The sequence below is a fragment of the Anomaloglossus baeobatrachus genome, chromosome 11, assembly GCF_048569485.1.
Source record: "Anomaloglossus baeobatrachus isolate aAnoBae1 chromosome 11, aAnoBae1.hap1, whole genome shotgun sequence".
Lineage (NCBI taxonomy): Eukaryota > Metazoa > Chordata > Amphibia > Anura > Aromobatidae > Anomaloglossus > Anomaloglossus baeobatrachus.
In genome coordinates this window covers 28,301,529-28,320,512 of record NC_134363.1, presented here as the reverse complement: position 1 = coordinate 28,320,512, position 18,984 = coordinate 28,301,529, and the positions used below count along the sequence as shown (strand labels likewise).

At 51.0% G+C, this 18,984-nt stretch overlaps 1 protein-coding gene across 2 annotated transcripts in view; it reads right to left on the bottom strand.

The window, feature by feature from the left end:
- The window catches only part of LOC142257263 (C5a anaphylatoxin chemotactic receptor 1-like), a 128,282-nt gene that overhangs the window by 106,578 nt on the left and 2,720 nt on the right, over positions 1-18,984 (bottom strand). For both annotated transcript variants that reach the window (XM_075329428.1, XM_075329429.1), the window contains one exon: positions 17,267-17,356. In XM_075329428.1, coding sequence (XP_075185543.1) covers positions 17,267-17,343 — 77 coding nt within the window. In that variant the 5' untranslated portion in view covers positions 17,344-17,356. The remainder of the gene's footprint in view (positions 1-17,266; positions 17,357-18,984) is intronic.

The window sequence follows — 18,984 nt, the reverse complement described above, 5'->3', positions numbered from 1 at the left end:
CTCCTTGAGCATCTGGGCAAACTTAGGATTTTTTGTGGCACTACCCCGCACCTCAGGGGCTGTGGTATGTGAGGGCCTGAGAAAACTGTCCCACATCTTAAAGACTGTTCCCCTACCTCTGGCGTATTGGACTTGTGCCCCTCTCGGCTGTACGCCTTGGTTGTCCACTGATTCCTGACCTATGCCGCTAGCGTTTTGTGAGGGGAATGCTTTGCCTACTTCCGTGACTATGGCCTTCTGGAACTGCTGCATTTTGCCTGACCTCTTCGCCTCGGGAATAAGAGACATAAAGTTCTCCTTGTAGCGTGGGTGTAACAGTGTTACCAACCAGTAATGATTGTCGGCAAAGATGTTCTTAACGCGAGGGTCACGAGACAGGCAGCTTACCATAAAGTCAGCCATGTGTGCCAGACTCTTAACAGCCATCACTTCAGTATCCTGACCAACACGATGACTGAACATGCTGTCCTCCTCCTCCTCCTCCTCCTCCTCCTCCTCATCTACCCTGTCCTCTGGCCAGCCACGCTGAACCGAGGATATGACTGCATGTCATATCCTCAATTTGGCCAGAGAGTTGCTCCATGTCTTCATCCTCCTCCTCGTCATAGTCCTCCACTGCACGTTGTGATGAGACGAGGCTGGGCTGTGTGTTATCACCCACACCCACTACTGTTTCTTGCTCAAACTCATCGCGCTCCGCCTGAAATGCATCATGGTTGTTTTTTGAGCAGAGACCATTTTAGAAGGCAGAGAAGTGGTATGGTGACGCTCACCATCTTGGTGGAGTCCTCAAAGTTTTGGCGGATGGTACATAGGTCGGACATCCATCTCCACTCCTCAGGTGTTATGTGTGGAGTTTGACCCATTTCCCTACGGCTTAGGTGATGCAGGTACTCAACAACTGCCCTCTTCTGCTCACATATCCTGACCAACATGTGCAGAGTTGAATTCCAACGCGTGGGGACATCACACACCAGTCTGTGAGCCGGAAGATGCAAAAGGCGCTGAAAGCCGGCAAGGCCGGCTGAAGCAGTAGGTGACTTTCGAAAATGTACAGACAGGCGGCGAACTTTTACCAGCAGATCAGACAGCTCTGGGTATGACTTTAGAAACCGCTGAACCACGAGGTTGAGCACATGGGCCACGCATGGAACATGTGTCAGCTGGCCTCGCCTCAAAGCCGCCACCAGGTTCCGGCCATTGTCACACACAACCTTTCCTGGCTTTAGGTTCAGAGGTGTGAGCCAGTGATCTGCCTGCTGTTTCAGAGCTGTCCACACCTCTTCTGCATTGTGGGGTTTGTCACCTATGCAGATTAGCTTCAGCACTGCCTGTTGCCGCTTCGCCGAGGAAGTGCTGCAGTGCTTCTGTGTCGCCCTGGACAAGCCAGGGGCCACAGAGCACAACACTTACACACCCCACACTCCCTGCAGGCATATCATAGTCAAAACACAAAATCCTTGTTGCCTTCCCCAGGGGCTGTTGTCCACACCAGGGTGTGGAGCCAGGCGGTTGGTCTCCACTCACCAAGGAGGAGGGAAAACACAGGCAGTGAGAGTTAAGCTAAGGAAGTGGAAGGAGGAAAGTAGTAGAGAGGAGAAAAGTGACAGCAAAGAGCCTGAAGTTGGTCCGGGTGTGTGGCCCGGACAGGACAGCAAGGTTGGCAGGATGTGGTGACCGTCTGCAGTGGAGGCCGATTGGAGTCTGCCGTAAGGACCGTGGACGGGTGGTGACCCGGCCGTACCGGACCGGTATACAAAGAGAAGACAGCACCATTGGCAGGGGCCTTTCGGATCCCGGCAAGGCTTGGTGTCGCCGTGAATTTGCCAAATCCGTTAGTGAAGGGGACCTCAGGGTTTCCAAACAGCCAAGTCACGATAGAAGGCAACCGTCCAACCGTGAAGGGGAGACACCGCCACCGCCACCGCCAAGGGCAACCGTCTCCCAGGGCCAGCGCCTGTGGGCAAAAGGGTCTCCTCCGGCCCATATCCAGGTCGGGGAGCGGGTTACCGGTGGGAAACCATCACTACCAACACTGAACTTAGGTGCAGGGAGAGACAGTCATCACTAACCTGCAGGGAGGAACAACCGCAGCCGTCCGAGGGACCCGTCCATCCAGCCACTTGTTTTACCGTGAACTGTGTCATCATCATTGGGCTGAGTGAGTACCTCCGTGCCGTGCGGCACAGCGCTGCCCCTGCGACCCTGCACCTCATCAGGCCCCGCTACCCGCCTGTCATCCATCTCTACCCCATCACCGGGCCCCGGGACAACCAACCCCCCTACCCACGGAGGGGAGAAATAACAACAAAGCTGCTCCCTGTCACAGGCTCCCGAGATACCCGTCCAGAGCAGCGGTGGTGTCCACACAATCACCACAACCGTGGGTGGCGTCACGGACAATATCCCCAAAACCCAAACCACCCCTTTTCACTCACGGGCGAGGAGCGCCGCTCGAGCCTCCGGGATCCGGCCATCGCTCGAGCCACCGAACAGCAGCAGCCGTAGAGCAGCGGCAGCCGGACCCGAGCAGTGGGAGAGCGCAGCGTCCCCTCCTCCGCCCGCGACAATTCCAGCTTGGGACTGGTGTGGAGGGTAAAGTGGATGAGGATGCGCAGGAGGAGGAGGAGGCTGAGGAGCATGACATTCCGGAGCTGTAGAGTGTGGGTGAAACACTGACTGAGGTAGGGCCTGCAAACCTTGGTGTGGGAAGGACGTGTTCCGTCCCTCGCTCAGACTGGGTCCCAGCTTCCACAATATTAACCCAGTGTGACGTCAACGAGATGTAGCGGCCTTGCCCACATGCACTTGTCCACGTGCCTGTGGTTAGGTGGACTTTGGGTGAAACAGCGTTGTTCAGGGCACGTGTGATGTTTTGTGACACGTGGTTATGCAATGCGGGGACGGCACACCGGGAGAAATAGTGGCGGCTGGGGACCGAGTAACGTGGGACAGCTGCCACCATCAGGTCGCGGAATGCTTCTGTCTCAACCAGCCTAAAAGGCAACATTTCCAGCGCAAGCAGTCGCGAAATGTTAGCATTTAGAAGTGTGGCATGTGGGGCGTTGTCAGTGTATTTGCGCCTGCGTTCAAAGGTTTGCTGAATGGATAACTGAACGCTGCGCTGGGACAAGGACGTGCTTGATGATGGTGTTATTTCTGCGTGGGCAACGCAGAGGTGCAGGGCCGGAGGAGGCTTGTTCGCGGGCAGCATGGACAGGGGATTGGCTCGCATGCACAACAAGCGAAGATGTAGCAGTGACATCAGCTAGCACTGCTCCTCGACTCTGTTGTACATCCCACAAAGTCGGGTGCTTGGCTGACATGTGCCTGATCATTCTGGTGGTGGTCAGGCTGCTAGTTTTGGTACCCCTGCTGATGCTGGCACGGCAGGTGTTGCAAATGGCCTTTTTAGAATCATCTGGAGCCAACTTAAAAAACTGCCAGACTCGGGAAGACCTAACATTTGTACAGGCACCTTGTGTCGTGTTGTTCCGGGGAACAGTTGCCTGACGTCTGCCTGGGGCCACCACCCTGCTTCTTACTGCCTGTTGGGATGCTACGTCTCCCTCCCCCTGTGCACTGCTGTCCTCGCTCTGCATATCCTCCTGCCAGGTTGGGTCAGTTACTTGATCAGCCACCACGTCGTCTTCGTCTTCCGCACCCTGCTCCTCCTGACTTCCTGACAATTGTGTCTCATCATCGTCCACCCCTTGTTGAGACACGTTGCCAACTTCGTGAGAAAATGGCTGCTGAAATATTTGGGCATCTGTACATACGATCTCCTCATGACCCACTTCAACAGGAGCTGGCGAGAGGCCAGAATGTGTGAATGGAAACGTGAACGAACAGCTCTTCCGAGTGTCCAAGTGTGGGATCAGTAATGTCCGTGGACGTGTACTCGGCCTGGTGGTAGGAAGGAGGATCAGGTTCCAAAATGTGCGGTGCAGTATCACGGCTACTGACACTTGACCGTGTGGAAGACAGAGTGTTTGTGGTGGTGTCAATCTGACTGGAAGCATTATCCGCTATCCAACTAACAACCTGTTGACACTGGTCTTGGTTCAAGAGCGGTGTACTGCTGCGGTCCCCAAGAATTTGGGACAGGACGTGCGAGCGAGTAGATGTGGCCCTTTGTTGTGGCGAAATTAGAGCTTGCACACGACCTCGGTCTCTGCCTGCACCACCATCACGTCCACTTCCTTGTTCGTTGACAACGCCCTTGCGCATTTTGCAATGCTGTGCTGATGTGTATTCACTAGACTTGTGCGTTATATCCAAGTTTTTGCAAAATGCACACAAGTGCAGCGGAAAGCTGCCACCAACAGGCACACACGTGCGGTTTTTAAATGCAAGCACGGAGGCACTAAGAACCTAACAGGTCTCTATCCAGGGACAACGTGGAGCCTCCCAATTTTTGGCTGCCCTGCCAAAGGGCTATACTACAATAGACCCACTTCCTTACAATGGGCACTTCAGGTTTCCAGGCCCTCATGCACGTCTCTATCCAGGGACAACGTGGAGCCTCCCAATTTTTGGCTGCCCTGCCAAAGGGCTATACTACAATAGACCCACTTCCTTACAATGGGCACTTCAGGTTTCCAGGCCCTCATGCACGTCTCTATCCAGGGACAACGTGGAGCCTCCCAATTTTTGGCTGCCCTGCCAAAGGGCTATACTACAATAGACCCACTTCCTTACAATGGGCACTTCAGGTTTCCAGGCCCTCATGCACGTCTCTATCCAGGGACAACGTGGAGCCTCCCAATTTTTGGCTGCCCTGCCAAAGGGCTATACTACAATAGACCCACTTCCTTACAATGGGCACTTCAGGTTTCCAGGCCCTCATGCACGTCTCTATCCAGGGACAACGTGGAGCCTCCCAATTTTTGGCTGCCCTGCCAAAGGGCTATACTACAATAGACCCACTTCCTTACAATGGGCACTTCAGGTTTCCAGGCCCTCATGCACGTCTCTATCCAGGGACAACGTGGAGCCTCCCAATTTTTGGCTGCCCTGCCAAAGGGCTATACTACAATAGACCCACTTCCTTACAATGGGCACTTCAGGTTTCCAGGCCCTCATGCACGTCTCTATCCAGGGACAACGTGGAGCCTCCCAATTTTTGGCTGCCCTGCCAAAGGGCTATACTACAATAGACCCACTTCCTTACAATGGGCACTTCAGGTTTCCAGGCCCTCATGCACGTCTCTATCCAGGGACAACGTGGAGCCTCCCAATTTTTGGCTGCCCTGCCAAAGGGCTATACTACAATAGACCCACTTCCTTACAATGGGCACTTCAGGTTTCCAGGCCGTCATGCACGTCTCTATGCAGGGGCATTGGTGAACCTCACAATTTTGGACTGCCCTGGCAAAGGAAAATACTACAAAGACTCACTTCCTCAAAATGGGCACATTAGACTCAAGAGGCCTTCATGTACGTCTCTTCTCAGGGACATCGGAGTGCCACACAATGTTTTCACGTAAAATCTTTCATGTATTAATCTCAAAAAGTAACATACACCAGCTCTATCTCACTATTGGGTATGTGCCCTTAACATTTCTGCCATGAAAAATCATTTTGGGGTCATTTTGGAAGGTTTTCTGGTGAGTCCGTAAAAATGGCGTAAAACGCGGACAAAATTGTTCACAGCTGTGACTTTTGAGTGATAAATGCTTCAAGGGGTCTTCCCCATGCTGTTGCCATGTCATTTGAGCACTCTTCTGAGACTTTTGTGACATTTTTAGGGTTTCTCCATGCTGCCGGGGGGTCATTTCACAAAAATACTCGGGTCTCCCATAGGATAACATTGGGCTCGTTGCTCGGCCCGAGTACACGAGTATCTTGGGATGCTCGGCCCGAGCTTCGAGCACCCGAGCTTTTTAGTACTCGCTCATCACTAAAATTTACCAAAAATAATACCCAAAAGCAGAATGTGTGGTGGTCAATAGTGATGTGCGAGTGTGCTCGGCACTGCTGTGTACTCGATCGAGCATCAGAGTGCTTGAGCACGCCCCGTGCTTAATCGCATATCGCGGATGATCGAGTGTTACTCTTTAGTCCCTGCTCCTCATGTTTCGCAGCTAATTTCCAACCACTAAACATGCGGGGATTGCCTGCCAATCTTGATCCTGCCGTAGCAGTCACCGCTGCAGTACTGAACCTTGTTGATTGTGTATTTCTGCTAGCAGCTGTTTAACCCTGGGGTACTTTCCTGTTTGTTCATATGTGTGGGGGAAGGGAGGGGGAACAGAGATTTAGTTAAAGGGATGGTTCACCCATATTTTTTATTGTCTAGATCGATATTATATTGAGAAACAATGTTTCTCTCAAATACCTTGTGTTGTCAATAGTGCCTGTGAGAGGCGCTATTGCAGACCGCTGCTCCCCGTCCAGTGACGTACCCGTCCAATGCTGCCTCGTCACATCCGTGCAGCCGGCTACATTCTGAGCCCATCTGCTCCCTGCTCCTCCTCCCTCCTCCCTCACAGCACGTCTCTTGCTTGCAGCGTTCTGCGAGGAGGGAGGAGGGAGGGGGGAGCAGGAGACACGCCGTGCTGTGCTAGGAGGGAGGAGGGAGGAGCAGGAGACGCGCCGTGCTAGTAGGGAGGAGGGAGCAGGAGATGCCCCGTGCTGTGCTAGGAGGGAGGAGGGAGGAGGGAGGGGGGGAGCAGGAGACGCGCCGTGCTAGGAGGGAGGAGGGAGCAGGAGACGCGCCGTGCTGTGCTAGGAGGGAGGAGGGAGGGGGGGAGCAGGAGACGTGCCGTGCTGTGCTAGGAGGGAGGAGGGAGGAGGGAGGAGGGAGGGGGGGAGCAGGAGACGCGCCGTGCTAGGAGGGAGGAGGGAGCAGGAGACGCGCCGTGCTGGGCTAGGAGAGAGGAGGGAGGAGGGAGGGGGGGAGCAGGAGATGCGCTGTGCTAGGAGGGAGGAGGGAGGGGGGAGCAGGAGACGCGCCGTGCTGTGCTAGGAGGGAGGAGGGAGGAGGGAGCAGGAGATGCGCCGTGCTAGGAGGGAGGAGGGAGCAGGAGATGCGCCGTGCTGTGCTAGGAGGGAGGAGGGAGGAGGGAGGGGGGGAGCAGGAGATGCGCCGTGCTGTGCTAGGAGGGAGGAGGGAGGGGGGAGCAGGAGACGCGCCGTGCTGTGCTAGGAGGGAGGAGGGAGCAGGGAGCAGGAGATGCGCCGTGCTAGGAGGGAGGAGGAGGGAGCAAATGGGCTGTGACAGCAGTGAAACACCGCTCACAGCTCAGAGTCTGGAAGACTGTAGCCGGCTGCACGGATGTGACGGGGCAGCATTTGACGGGTACGTCACTGGACGGGGAACAGCGGTCTGCAATAGCGCCTCTCACAGGCACTATTGACAACACAAGGTATTTGAGAGAAACATTGTTTCTCAATATAATATCGATCTAGACAATAAAAAATATGGGTGAACAACCCCTTTAAGATTGTTAATTGGTGTGCTGGTCCAGGGATAGCTTCTTAATACACTCAGTGATTTACACCTCATAGTTCTTCCCTGGAGTTCCCGGTTAGGTAAATTGTTCCTGTCCTATTGAAAACGGGTCCCTAGGCCAGCACACTGATTCTGGTTTAGTACCAGGCGTCTGTACATTTAGAGATGTTGAGATTTGCTTTCCATATTAGTTTCACTTCCCGTTTCCCCTTTTCGAGCTATAAAGAGTTTGCAGTTAAACCTAGTCTGGTCTTGTTCCTTCCTGCTGTATCCTGAAAGTAACTTCTCGTTTCCACAATCACCAAGCTCAGCACACTCAACCCTGCAAACAGTGTAGGGTGAGCTGCTGGAGAAGGGATAGTGTACGGCAGGGGTTATTTACTTGTAGTCCTTGCTGCTGCAACGTAAAACCAAAAGTCCTTTCCAGGGCTAATTCTATTCTAGTCCCTATTAAAGGGAATCTGTCACCAGGTTTTTGCTACCCTGAAAGCAGCATAATGTAGAGGCAGAGACCCTGATTCCTGCAATGTGTCACTTACTGACCTGTTTTCTGTCATTTTGATGAAATCAATGTTTTGTCTGCTGCAGATCTAGCAGTTATACAGAGATCATGAATATGGTGGACTACCTGCAGCACACCAAGTAGATCTGTAATGATAATCTCCTGTTGATTAAACAGTGACTTTATCAACTTCACTAAGCAGTCCAGTAAGTGACACATCACTGGAATCAGGATCTCTGTCTCTACATTATGCTGCTCTCAGATTAGGAGGCAAATACCTGGTGACAGATTCCCTTTAAAATAAAGTTGTTTTCAGGGCTCCATATTTTATTTTCTGAAATAAAAATGTACAGTTTGCAGACATTTATAATCTAGCTGCTGCAACATAAATCCAAAATACTTCTGATGCCTAATGTTAAATGCTCCAGTTTCCCATTGACTTCCATTATGCTTGTTACTCGAGTCGAGCCCGTCCGAGCGTCCGACCTGCTTGATTTTAGTTACGAGCACTTGAGCATTTAAGTGCTCGCTCATCACTAGTGCTCAGCTATAAAAAGCCAATACAGGAGAATAACAAGAAAACGGAAGATTAGTGTTGAGCCACCCCCCTAGTGTTGGAGTTCGGTTCGGTTCGTCGAACGACGGCTTCATTCAGCGAACGTTCGACGAACCCCTACAAACCCCATTGAAAACAATGGCAGGCAAACATAAACACATACAAACACATAGAAAACACCTTCTAAGGTGTCCAAAAGGTGACAAACAACTCACAAGACACCACAAACACATGGAAAAGTGACAAGGACATATACTCATGCTGAAAGAAAAGAGCTGGACGAGTAAAAGGAGGAGGAGACATAGATATAGGCATGGCACGCCCTTCTAAAATCATGTAAAACACAGCAAGGGAACTCCAACCAGAGTCTCCTTTTTTTCCAAAAATTGGGCCACAAACTCCACTTAAGTGGCATCACTTGTCCCCCAGTTGCAAACTTGACCTGTTGATTTGCATCAAGCACATTCCAAATCCACAAGCATTTACTCTCCCCAGGATGACACAGGGGTAGTAAAGTCCTTGCAGATCCATAACTTGTTCATCTTGATGAACGTTAGTCTGTCCACATTGTCACTGGACAGACGCGTGCGCTTATCTGTCAGCACACACCCAGCAGCACTGAAGACACGTTCTGAGACAATGCTGGCTGCGGGACATGACAAGATCTCCAAGGCGTAAGTGGAAAGCTCAGGCCATTTCTCAAGATTGGAAGCCCAAAATGAGCAAGGCTCCAGTTGCAAAGTCATGGCATCGATGTTCATTTGGAGATACTCCTGTATCATCCTCTCCAGCTGTTGACTATGTGTCAGACTTCTTGTTTTTTGTGGCCTTGCAAAGGATGATCTAAAAAATCATGAAACGATTCCATAAAATTGGTGTTACCACCAGATACGGTGTTGCTGGTACGGTTAGACTGTTGATGTCGAGACAGTCCCATGGTTGGCAAGTTACAACTGTGAGATTCACTCCGTGCACCACTGGTGTTTATTGGAAAAGCCGAGCTATGATTGCATAACAGCTTCTGCTGATACTCCTGCATATATGTGTCCCTTTCTATGGCTGGAATTATTTCGCCAAATTTGGACTTGTACCGGGGATCTAAGAGTGTGGCAACCCAGTAGTCAGCATTACTTCTGATTCGGACAATACGAGGGTCATGTTGGAGGTAGTGCAGCAAGAAGGCGCTCATGTGTCTTGTGCATTCATGCGGACCAAGTCCTTGCTGTGTTTGTGGCGGTGAGGTGATAATCGTGCTTTCTTCCTCTGACCTCTCCCCCCAACCTCGAATAACCGAAATTTGATCAAGGTCTCCCTCATCCGCTGAGTCTTCCATGTCCATGCACAGTTCGTCCTCCATTTCTTCATGTTCTCCTGCACCTTCCTCAACAGTTTGGCTGCTACCATGCGCCCTTGTTAATCCCTTTCCCCCACCGTGCCATGCCTGCCGCCCTGGTGATGCTGAACGTCTGGACCTTGTAGATCCTGGTATCCCTTCTGCATATGAATCCTCCTGTACTTCCTCCCCTTCCTCTTGTCCCACCACTTGACTCCGAATAGTGTTTAGAGTGTGCTCCAGCATGTAAATGACTGGAATTGTCATGCTGATAATGGCATTGTCAGCGCTAAACATCTTCGACGCCATGTCGAAACTGCAGAAGGGTGCATAGGTCCTTGATCTGAGACCACTCCATCAGCGTGAGCTGCCCCACCTCTGCATCTCGTTGGCCCAGGCTATACATCATAACGTATTGAACCAGGGCTCGGCGGTGCTGCCACAGTTGCTGCAACATATGAAGAGTCGAATTCCAGCGTGTTGGCACATCGCATTTCAGGCAGTGAACCGGCAGGCCGAAAGACTTCTGGAGCGATGCAAGTCGATCAGCTGCGCCGTTTGAACGGCGGAAGTGAGCAGATAGTGACTGTGCCCTGTGCAGAAGCCCATCTAGGCCGGGACAGTGGGTTAAAAATTGCTGGACAACAAGGTTCAACACGTGAGCCATACAAGGCACGTGTGTCACCTTGCCCCGGTGAAGGGCCGCACCCAGGTTTGCAGCATTGTCGCACACGACCTTCCCTGGCTGCAGGTTGAGTGGAGACAACCATTGACGAAACTCAGTCTCCAGAGCTGACCACAACTGGGCAGCTGTGTGACTCTTATTTCCCAGACATTTCAACGTAAAGACCGCCTGATGCCATTGCACTCTGCTGTCAGCATAGTAAGGAGGTGTGCGGGATTCCTTGTGCGCAGTTACAACGCGGGTGGCCTGACCAGACAGGCTTTGGGCAGAGGTGGAGGACCCAGACGAGGTTGAGGATTCAGAAGCAGTGGAGGAACTTCTACATACAGAGGATTGACGAACAACTCGTGGGGACGGCAAGACTTGTACAGCAGACCCTTCTCCATCTCTCATCATAGTTACCTAGTGCCCAGTCAGTGACATGTAACGCCCCTGCCCATGCTTACTGGTCCAAGTATCTGTGGTGAAATGCACCCTGTCACACACAGAGTTTCTCAAGGAAGCGGTGATGTTGTGTGCGACATGCTGGTGTAGCGCAGGCACACCTTTCTTGGAGAAGTAGTGGCGACTGGGCATCAGGTACTGGGGCACAGCGACAGACATAAGGTCTCGAAAATCCTCTGTGTCCACCAGGCGGAAAGACAGCATTTCGGTAGCCAACAGCTTGCAGAGGGTGAAAGTCAACCTCTTAGCTTTGTCATGTCTAGGAGGAAATGGTCTTTTATTTGTCCACATCTGAGGGACCGAGGGCTGGCTGCAGTGCTGAGATGGCGTTGAGTAGGGTGTCCCATGAAAACTGCTCGTCTTTGAGGAAAGTGCAGGCGGAGACATAATGTTGCCTTCATCCAAAGGTGGTGCTCTCGATGTCTGAGAGAGCTCTACACCAGCAGCTGTTTCCCCTTCCAAAACAACTGACGACCTGCCAATCACACTGCCTGTTGCGGTTAAAGAGGTGTAATGTTTGAGTCGCAAAGCATGTGTGACTGCTATCCCCACAGTCATAGAGGATGAAGAGCGTGCGGATGCACTTGAAGGGTCAGACGGTCGTTGGCCCGCTCCGCTAGGCCGCATTGTAGCACAGTGAGCTTCCCACTGGGACTTATGCTTGTTATTCATGGACGAAGTAGTCAAACTAGTGAGGTTTTGGCCTCTAGTTATAGATTGGCGACAAATCTTACAGATTACATGAGTTGGGAGATCCTTTGCGATGTCAAAAAAGGACCAGGCTAGGCAAGGCTTAGAGTTCATGCGACCTGCAGAGCAACCCCGACTTGTGCTCAGTGGCAGAGTTGTGGCTGAGGATGCAGTTGTTGACATGCTTCCAGTACTCCATCTGTGTCCAGGAAGACGCAAGCTAACCTCGTCGTCAGTTGCATCTGAGTCACCCGCCACAGCGCCGCATCGGCCGCCTCCGGGATGCTGTGGGGACGCCTTTTGGGGACACCTCTGGCATCAGGTATGTCAGATCGCTTACTTCTGTGTCATGACGCCACTCTCGGTTTTGCGGTCAGGGTGATGAGGGACCACCACTGCAATTTAACAAGCATCTGGGGCTGATGATAATTGCAGTTAGATGGTGTGGCCTCCCGAGAATGAGGAGGGCACCAGGGGCTCGGGTGTACGCGTGTATATAGAATCACAGGTCGCAGAATAACAGAGTCTCAGGCAGAGATGTCTTTCAATCTGTTTACTCACTGTTGCTGGTAGAGTGAGGCAACCCGGGCGATACTGCGATGAACCACGAAAAAACAGGTATCCTTCAGGCTTGTGTAGGGGTGACTGCTGACTCGCCTTCCTAGCACTTCTTTTGTATCGGACAACCCCTGACATTTAAGTACCTTGGGATTCATCCAGGGAAGTCACAGCTGCGTTTTCTCCCCTTTCTGACCCGTTTGCTGGCAGCGTGGACCAAGGACAAGATGGCTCCAGGCTCGATCCTCCTTATGGGCCCCCTCAATGCTGCTGATGCTCGGGCTCTGTGTTGGTTGGTGTGGGACCTCTAGTCCACCCCACCGGTAGGATTTAGCAGACCACTAAATGGATTTCTGGCTCTAGGGACCTCTCTTTCTTCGGGTGCCTGTCAGTCTGACCGTGTGGTAATGTTCTCCCCCGCCAACAGCCACTGCACGTGCAGGGTCTGACCAGTGTTCTGCTCTTCTGCGTCCACACTTCAGACTCGGCTGCTCCACTCCTACTCCTCTGACTGCAACTGCACAACTCCTCTCCCAGCTTCCCTACAGCACCACACTAACTGAGATGTGGAGGCCACGTCCCCTCCTGGGTCTGCCCAGGGTTCCCCTCTAATGTGTGTGTGTGACCTGGTTAAATTGTGCCTGTGTGTACATACTTTACTCAGCCTTTATTATTACCTGTTTGTACTGACCCAGCATGGGTGCAGTATTCAGTGGTGCCTGACCATGTCAGGGGCGCCACACATCCTCCTCCACCGCCTCTGCTGACCTCCTCGAGTGCCTGACTGTGGGTTGACAGTAAGTGGGATCTACAACCTCATCATCAACCTGTGTGTTTGCACTCCCCTCATCCTCAGACCTAACCTCTTCCTGCCCTGACTGAATAGTTAAGTTGTCATTCCAATCAGGTATCTGAGTCTCATCGTCATCAGTATGTTCCTCATTGTCTCCACCAAGAGGAGTAAAAGTTTGGGAATGAGGGTCTACATTATACTCAGAAACTTTTTCATCAGGGCCTGAATCTGACTCACAAAGCTTCTGGCCATCACTGCAGATCATTTCCTGGTCTGGACTCACTATAGCTTGGGAGCAAACCTCTGATTCCCAGGCTATAGTGTGACTGAACAGCTCTGCAGACTCATCTCTGTTATCCCATACTCTGCAGGGCGGGTCGAGACTTGAGAGCTGGTAGAAATCAAGGGCGATTGTGGTGACAACTCAGAGGACTGGAGTTTTTTGGATGTTGAAGTTGAGGTGGAGGAGAGGCCACTTGATGGAGCACTTGAGATCCATTCAAGCATCTGCTTTTTTTGTGCATCATCTACCTTTGTTAGAGTTGTTCGGTTCCGTAAAAAAGGGATCCTATCAGATTGTTCATGGAAAGTAGTAGACATCTTACTTTTGCTGGAAGATTGCCTTTCTTCAGCAGATGTTACTGTAGCTTTACCACCTTCCCCACGGACACAAACTTTTTTTCCCTTTCCAACACGCCTATTGCCCTTTCCACCAGCATCTGTCCTTTTGCCACTCATTTTGTTTGTGAACAAATTGGACACTTAAAATGTAGTAGCAAAAATGGAGAGGTGGTGTACAATGCAGAGGTGGTCTAGCTTTATTGACAGCTGAAGAACCAACACTGACTATCCCAGACAATGAAAATATGGCCCTAAAAATGGCAGAACTTTTTGCAATTAAAATTGCGCAGCAAAAATTGACAGGTGTGTAGAATGCACAGTTGGTGTACCTTGCTTGACAGCAGAGGAACCCTAAAGGCTACTTTACACACTGCGATATCGGTCCCGATATCGCTAGTGTGGGTACCCGCCCCCATCTGTTGCGCGACACGGGCATATCGCTGCCCGTGCCGCACATCATCGCCCAGAGCAATCACACATACTCACCTGTCCGGCGACGTCGCTGTGACCGGCGAACCGCCTCCTTTCTAAGGGGGCGGTCCGTGCGGCGTCACAGAGACGTCACTGAAACGTCACTGAACCGCCGCCCAATAGCAGCGGAGGGGCGGAGATGAGCGGGACGTAACATCCCGCCCACCTCCTTCCTTCTGCATAGCAGCCGGGAGGCAGGTAAGGGGAGCTTCCTCGTTCCTGCGGCGTCACACGCAGCGATGTGTGCTGCCGCAGGAACGAGGAACAACTTCGTTACTGCTGCAGTAACGATATTTGAGAATGGACCCCATGTCGCCGATTAGCGATTTTGCACGTTTTTGCAACGATGCAAAATCGCTTATCGGTGTCACACGCAACGGCATCGCTAATGCGGCCGGATGTGCGTCACAAATTCCGTGACCCCAACGACTCCGCTTTAGCGATGTCGCAGTGTGTAAAGCCCGCTTAAGTTAGTATCCCAGACAATTTTAGTATGCCCCTAAAAGTGTCAGCACTTTTGGCAAGTAAACTTGCATAGCAACAATTGAGATGTGGTGTACAATGCAGTGGTGGTATAGCAAAATTGTCAGCAGAGGACCCCTAACGTAGTATCCAAGATAATGAAAGTATGCCCCTAAAACTGCCTGCACTTTTTGCAAGTAAAATTGCGTAGCAACAATGGACAGGTGCTTTTCAAATGCACAGGTGGTGTATCTTGCTTGACAGCAAAGAAACCCTAACGTAGTATTCCAGATAATGAAAGTATGCCCATAAAATTGCTTGCACTTTTTTCAAGTAAAATTGCGTAGCAACAATGGAGATGTGGTGTACAATGCAGAGGTGGTATAGCAAAATTGTCAGCAGAGGAACCCTCACGTAATATCCCTGAAGTGTCTGAGCTGATGTAGCCAGACACTGTGATATAAACCCCTGCACAGCGCTGGCACAGACCTGCCTAGCAACAATGGCTATGAACAACTGTAATGTAGCCCTGAAAAGGGATGAAATTACAAGTAGTCCCTAATCCCTAAAGCGCTGTGTAGATTGCACTGTATGTCTATAGCGCACACAGCAGCAGCGGGAGCGGGAGCGGTGACTGTCACCCACCCGCAGCAGAGAGATAATGGCGGCGATGGGGAAAATGGCGATCACCATTCTTTCAGCACTCAGCAGCACTGATCTAAACCCCGTCCCCCCGCACACTATATGCTGAATTTTGATAATATCATGATTCACAGTGACTCACAGTATTACAGTGAAAAGCCAGCTAGTAGCTAGCTACGCTTTTTGGTGATCGAACCGTTATTGAACGTAACTCGAACTGCCGAACTTGAAGCAAATTGTTCGAGTTTGTCGAACGACTCGAACACCGCCCAAAATCACTTGAATTTGAAATTGGCAAACCATTCGAATCGAATATTGCTCAACTCTACTGAAGATTGTAACTGTGACGCCCTGGCGCCGCCAGGTGGTCACACAGTGTAGGCCCCCGCATAACACCTTCCCTCACAGGGTTCCATACAGCCAACCTGAAACCCTAGTCACCTCCCTCAGGGCAAGACAGGCACACCAGTGGGCAGAACCAGGCGGTAGGGAACGCCCACCTAGGGGTCTAGACAGCCCGGGGCAGGAAAACAAGTAGTACGAGTTGGAGTTCAAGTTGAGAGGAGTGGAGGCTGGGGGCTAGGTGTAGCCCCAGCAGGAGAAGAAGCTCAAGTTGAATGGTGCCAGGGTCGGAGCCCTGGTACCTTGGCTAGGAGGCAGACGGTGGTCTCCGTCAGCAGGCGATGGGAAGACGGCATCCGGAGTTCCGAGGTGGACCGGGACAGGGTTGGAGCCCACCGGTACCGACACCAGAGACCCGACCCGGAAACCATGCACAGAGGGGGTACTCGGACCCTGAAGCCAGGACCGGGACCAACGGCCTAGCTAATGAACTGATTGAGGGCAGGATTATAGGTCCTGTCCCAACCTAAGTCCCGAAAAGTAGACAACTACCCACAGAGAGGCATAGGGCCACCGCCAGGGCCTGTAGATCCCACGGGTCAGCGTCAGACGAGCACGGCTCCTCAGGTCCACAACAAGCCGGGAGCGGACTCCTGCATTCCATACTGTGAAGTCCAACACAAGCAAACACAGTGTAGAGGGGAAAGACGGCGACCACCAGCCCGGGTGGGGGACCAGAGTAGAACCGGCCGTTGCGGCCGGCCACCAGCACCTTGGTTTACCAAAATACTTGTGTGATTCATTCAATTGTGAGTAACCAAACATCCCCTGGTACGTCTGGGCACGCAAGCCCTTGTCATCGCCATACCCTGCACAGAGACACTGGGCCCTGGGGCAACCATCCCTACCCAAGGAGGGGTTAACATCCAGCTGCCACTCCATCTCCCCCGGGCGTTCCACAACAACAGCGGTGGTGTCCCACTTCACCACACACCGTGGGTGGCATCACGAACTGAGTACGGCCAAGCCCGTATAACTACGTCCCCCTTTTCATTTGGCATGTCCACGTGACCCCCGGGTCCAAAGGATCCCTCGAGCCACACACAGCGGGTCTGGATCCGAGCGGCCCGGCTGCTACAGGCGTGGGGGCGGCACAGTAACTAACGGCACTCACCACTGCTACATAAAAAAAAGCCCCACAGGTGAGTAGGTGACAGGTTCCCTTTATATCATGGCAATCATTTAGTTCCAAAATAACCAAATACACTTCTTTTTTAAGAGGTTCTTGAATGTGTGCATGTACCAGGAAAGGCTGTGTGACATCGGCTGCCCCTCGGGTCCCTCACCACCACAACCCCTCTGACAACTCCTCCTGCAGGGGTAAAAGTAAATAGTAACTTGGTGGTGCAGTGGGGTGTGGCTATAGACGTGGTCACAATTTTCCATGGCGGGTGGAGAGCGCCTAATGATTTGTCCTTGTTTCAGTTTTTCACAAGTATTGGGGTGAGATGCCGATGGTCAACACTGACATTTGAGGAGTTTAATGGGTTAACCCGAGTTTCCATCATTGTGTTAGGAATAATGGCGCTGCAGGTGGAGCTGATTTATCCCTATGAATATTGATGTAATCGGGGCGGAGGCTCGGCTATAGATGAGAATGGAGTCTGCACTGATATCTCAGAGAAATGAAGAATTAGGAATATAAACTTACCGGTCGTCATCTTCCAGAGTTGTGTTATATGTGGTCAGATTATAAACATCAATATAAATATAATCGTCAGGATCCATTTTGAGGATTCACCTACAAGAAAAGTAAATAATAATAATTATACAGATAATCATGTAATCATCGTGTCTGTGCAGTAAAAGTCTTGTCATTTTATTAAAGGAAAACTGCAGCTTTTATTTATTTTTTAAAACTTTTTTCCTTGTCTCCTCTGTCAGCAATCAGTAATGTGTGTAGAGATTATATTACATTACTGACCAGTCACCGTCTTTTGCTGTTTCCATCTTTCCTTGCCTTGTTCTGACTCTCATAGACTAACACTGAAAAGTGTCCTCCGCTCCACACAGAAGACGCTGAGTGATCCGGCAGGACAGAACTGCGGTCACATGATGGTGGAGTAGACTGGAGCCGCGCTGGAAACGGCAGAGGATGGCGACTGGTGAGTATTGTAATACCCTCTACACACATTACTGATTACTGACAGAGGGGACAATGAAACACATCAGAGAGGTCCTGTAATCACATTTATCTCCACATTACATTATGGGGGACTTTATCTAATATATAACGCTGAGTGTATGTGTGTGTGTATGTCCACTAAAGGAATCCGCACCGTCACATTTACAATCACCTCATTTGACTCAGGGAACATCATAGACTATGTTTTGAGGGGAAAATTTAACCCCACGCTCTACAGTTATTCACCAAAAACCTGCTTACATTAATGTCAATGGAGCTAGGAGCTACAGGTCATTAATAGGAGCTGTGATTGGTTGCTATAGGAAACGAAGGACATTCTTAGTATAAGAAGCTTCTGTGTGAAGTAATATATCAGTAAATATAGACAGACACAGAGATAGACACACACACAGAGACACACAGACAGAGACATACAGAGAGAGAAACACATAGGGACATACACACACATAGACACACAGAGACAGACAAACACACAGAGACATAAACACACAGAGACAGAGACACACAGACAGAGATACACACAAAGAGAGACAAACATACAGACAGACAAAGACACACAGACAGAAACACACATAGAGACACACAGACAGAAACACACACAAAGTGTATGTCTTTGTGATATACACAAAGACAGAGACTGATACAGAGACACAGAAACAGACACAGAGAACCACACACAGAAACAAAGACACACAAAGACAGAGACACACAGAGACAGGCACACAGAGACACACAAAGACACACACAAGCAAAGACATACAGAGACACATGCACAGACACATACAGACACAGAGACACACAAAGATATACACAAACACAGAGACAGACACAGAAACAGAGACACACCCAGATACACAAAGACAGAGACACACAGACAGACACACACATAGAGACACGCATAGATAGAGACACACAGAGACAAAGACACACAAGACAGAGACACAGAAACAAACACACACATAGACACACAGAGACAAAGACACACAGAGACACAGACACACAGAGACCGAGATACAGACACAGAGACACACACACAGAGCCACATACAGAGAGAGAGAGAGGAAGACAGACAGAGAGGGAGGCAGACAGAGACAGAGAGGAAAAGAGACACTTAGTTACTATCCCAGACAATGCAACTAAAACTAGTATTAATATAAATCCGGCTGGAGTGAGATGAGCCGCTCGCTGTATAGTGCTTTGTAAGCTTACAGAATCCAAAATTA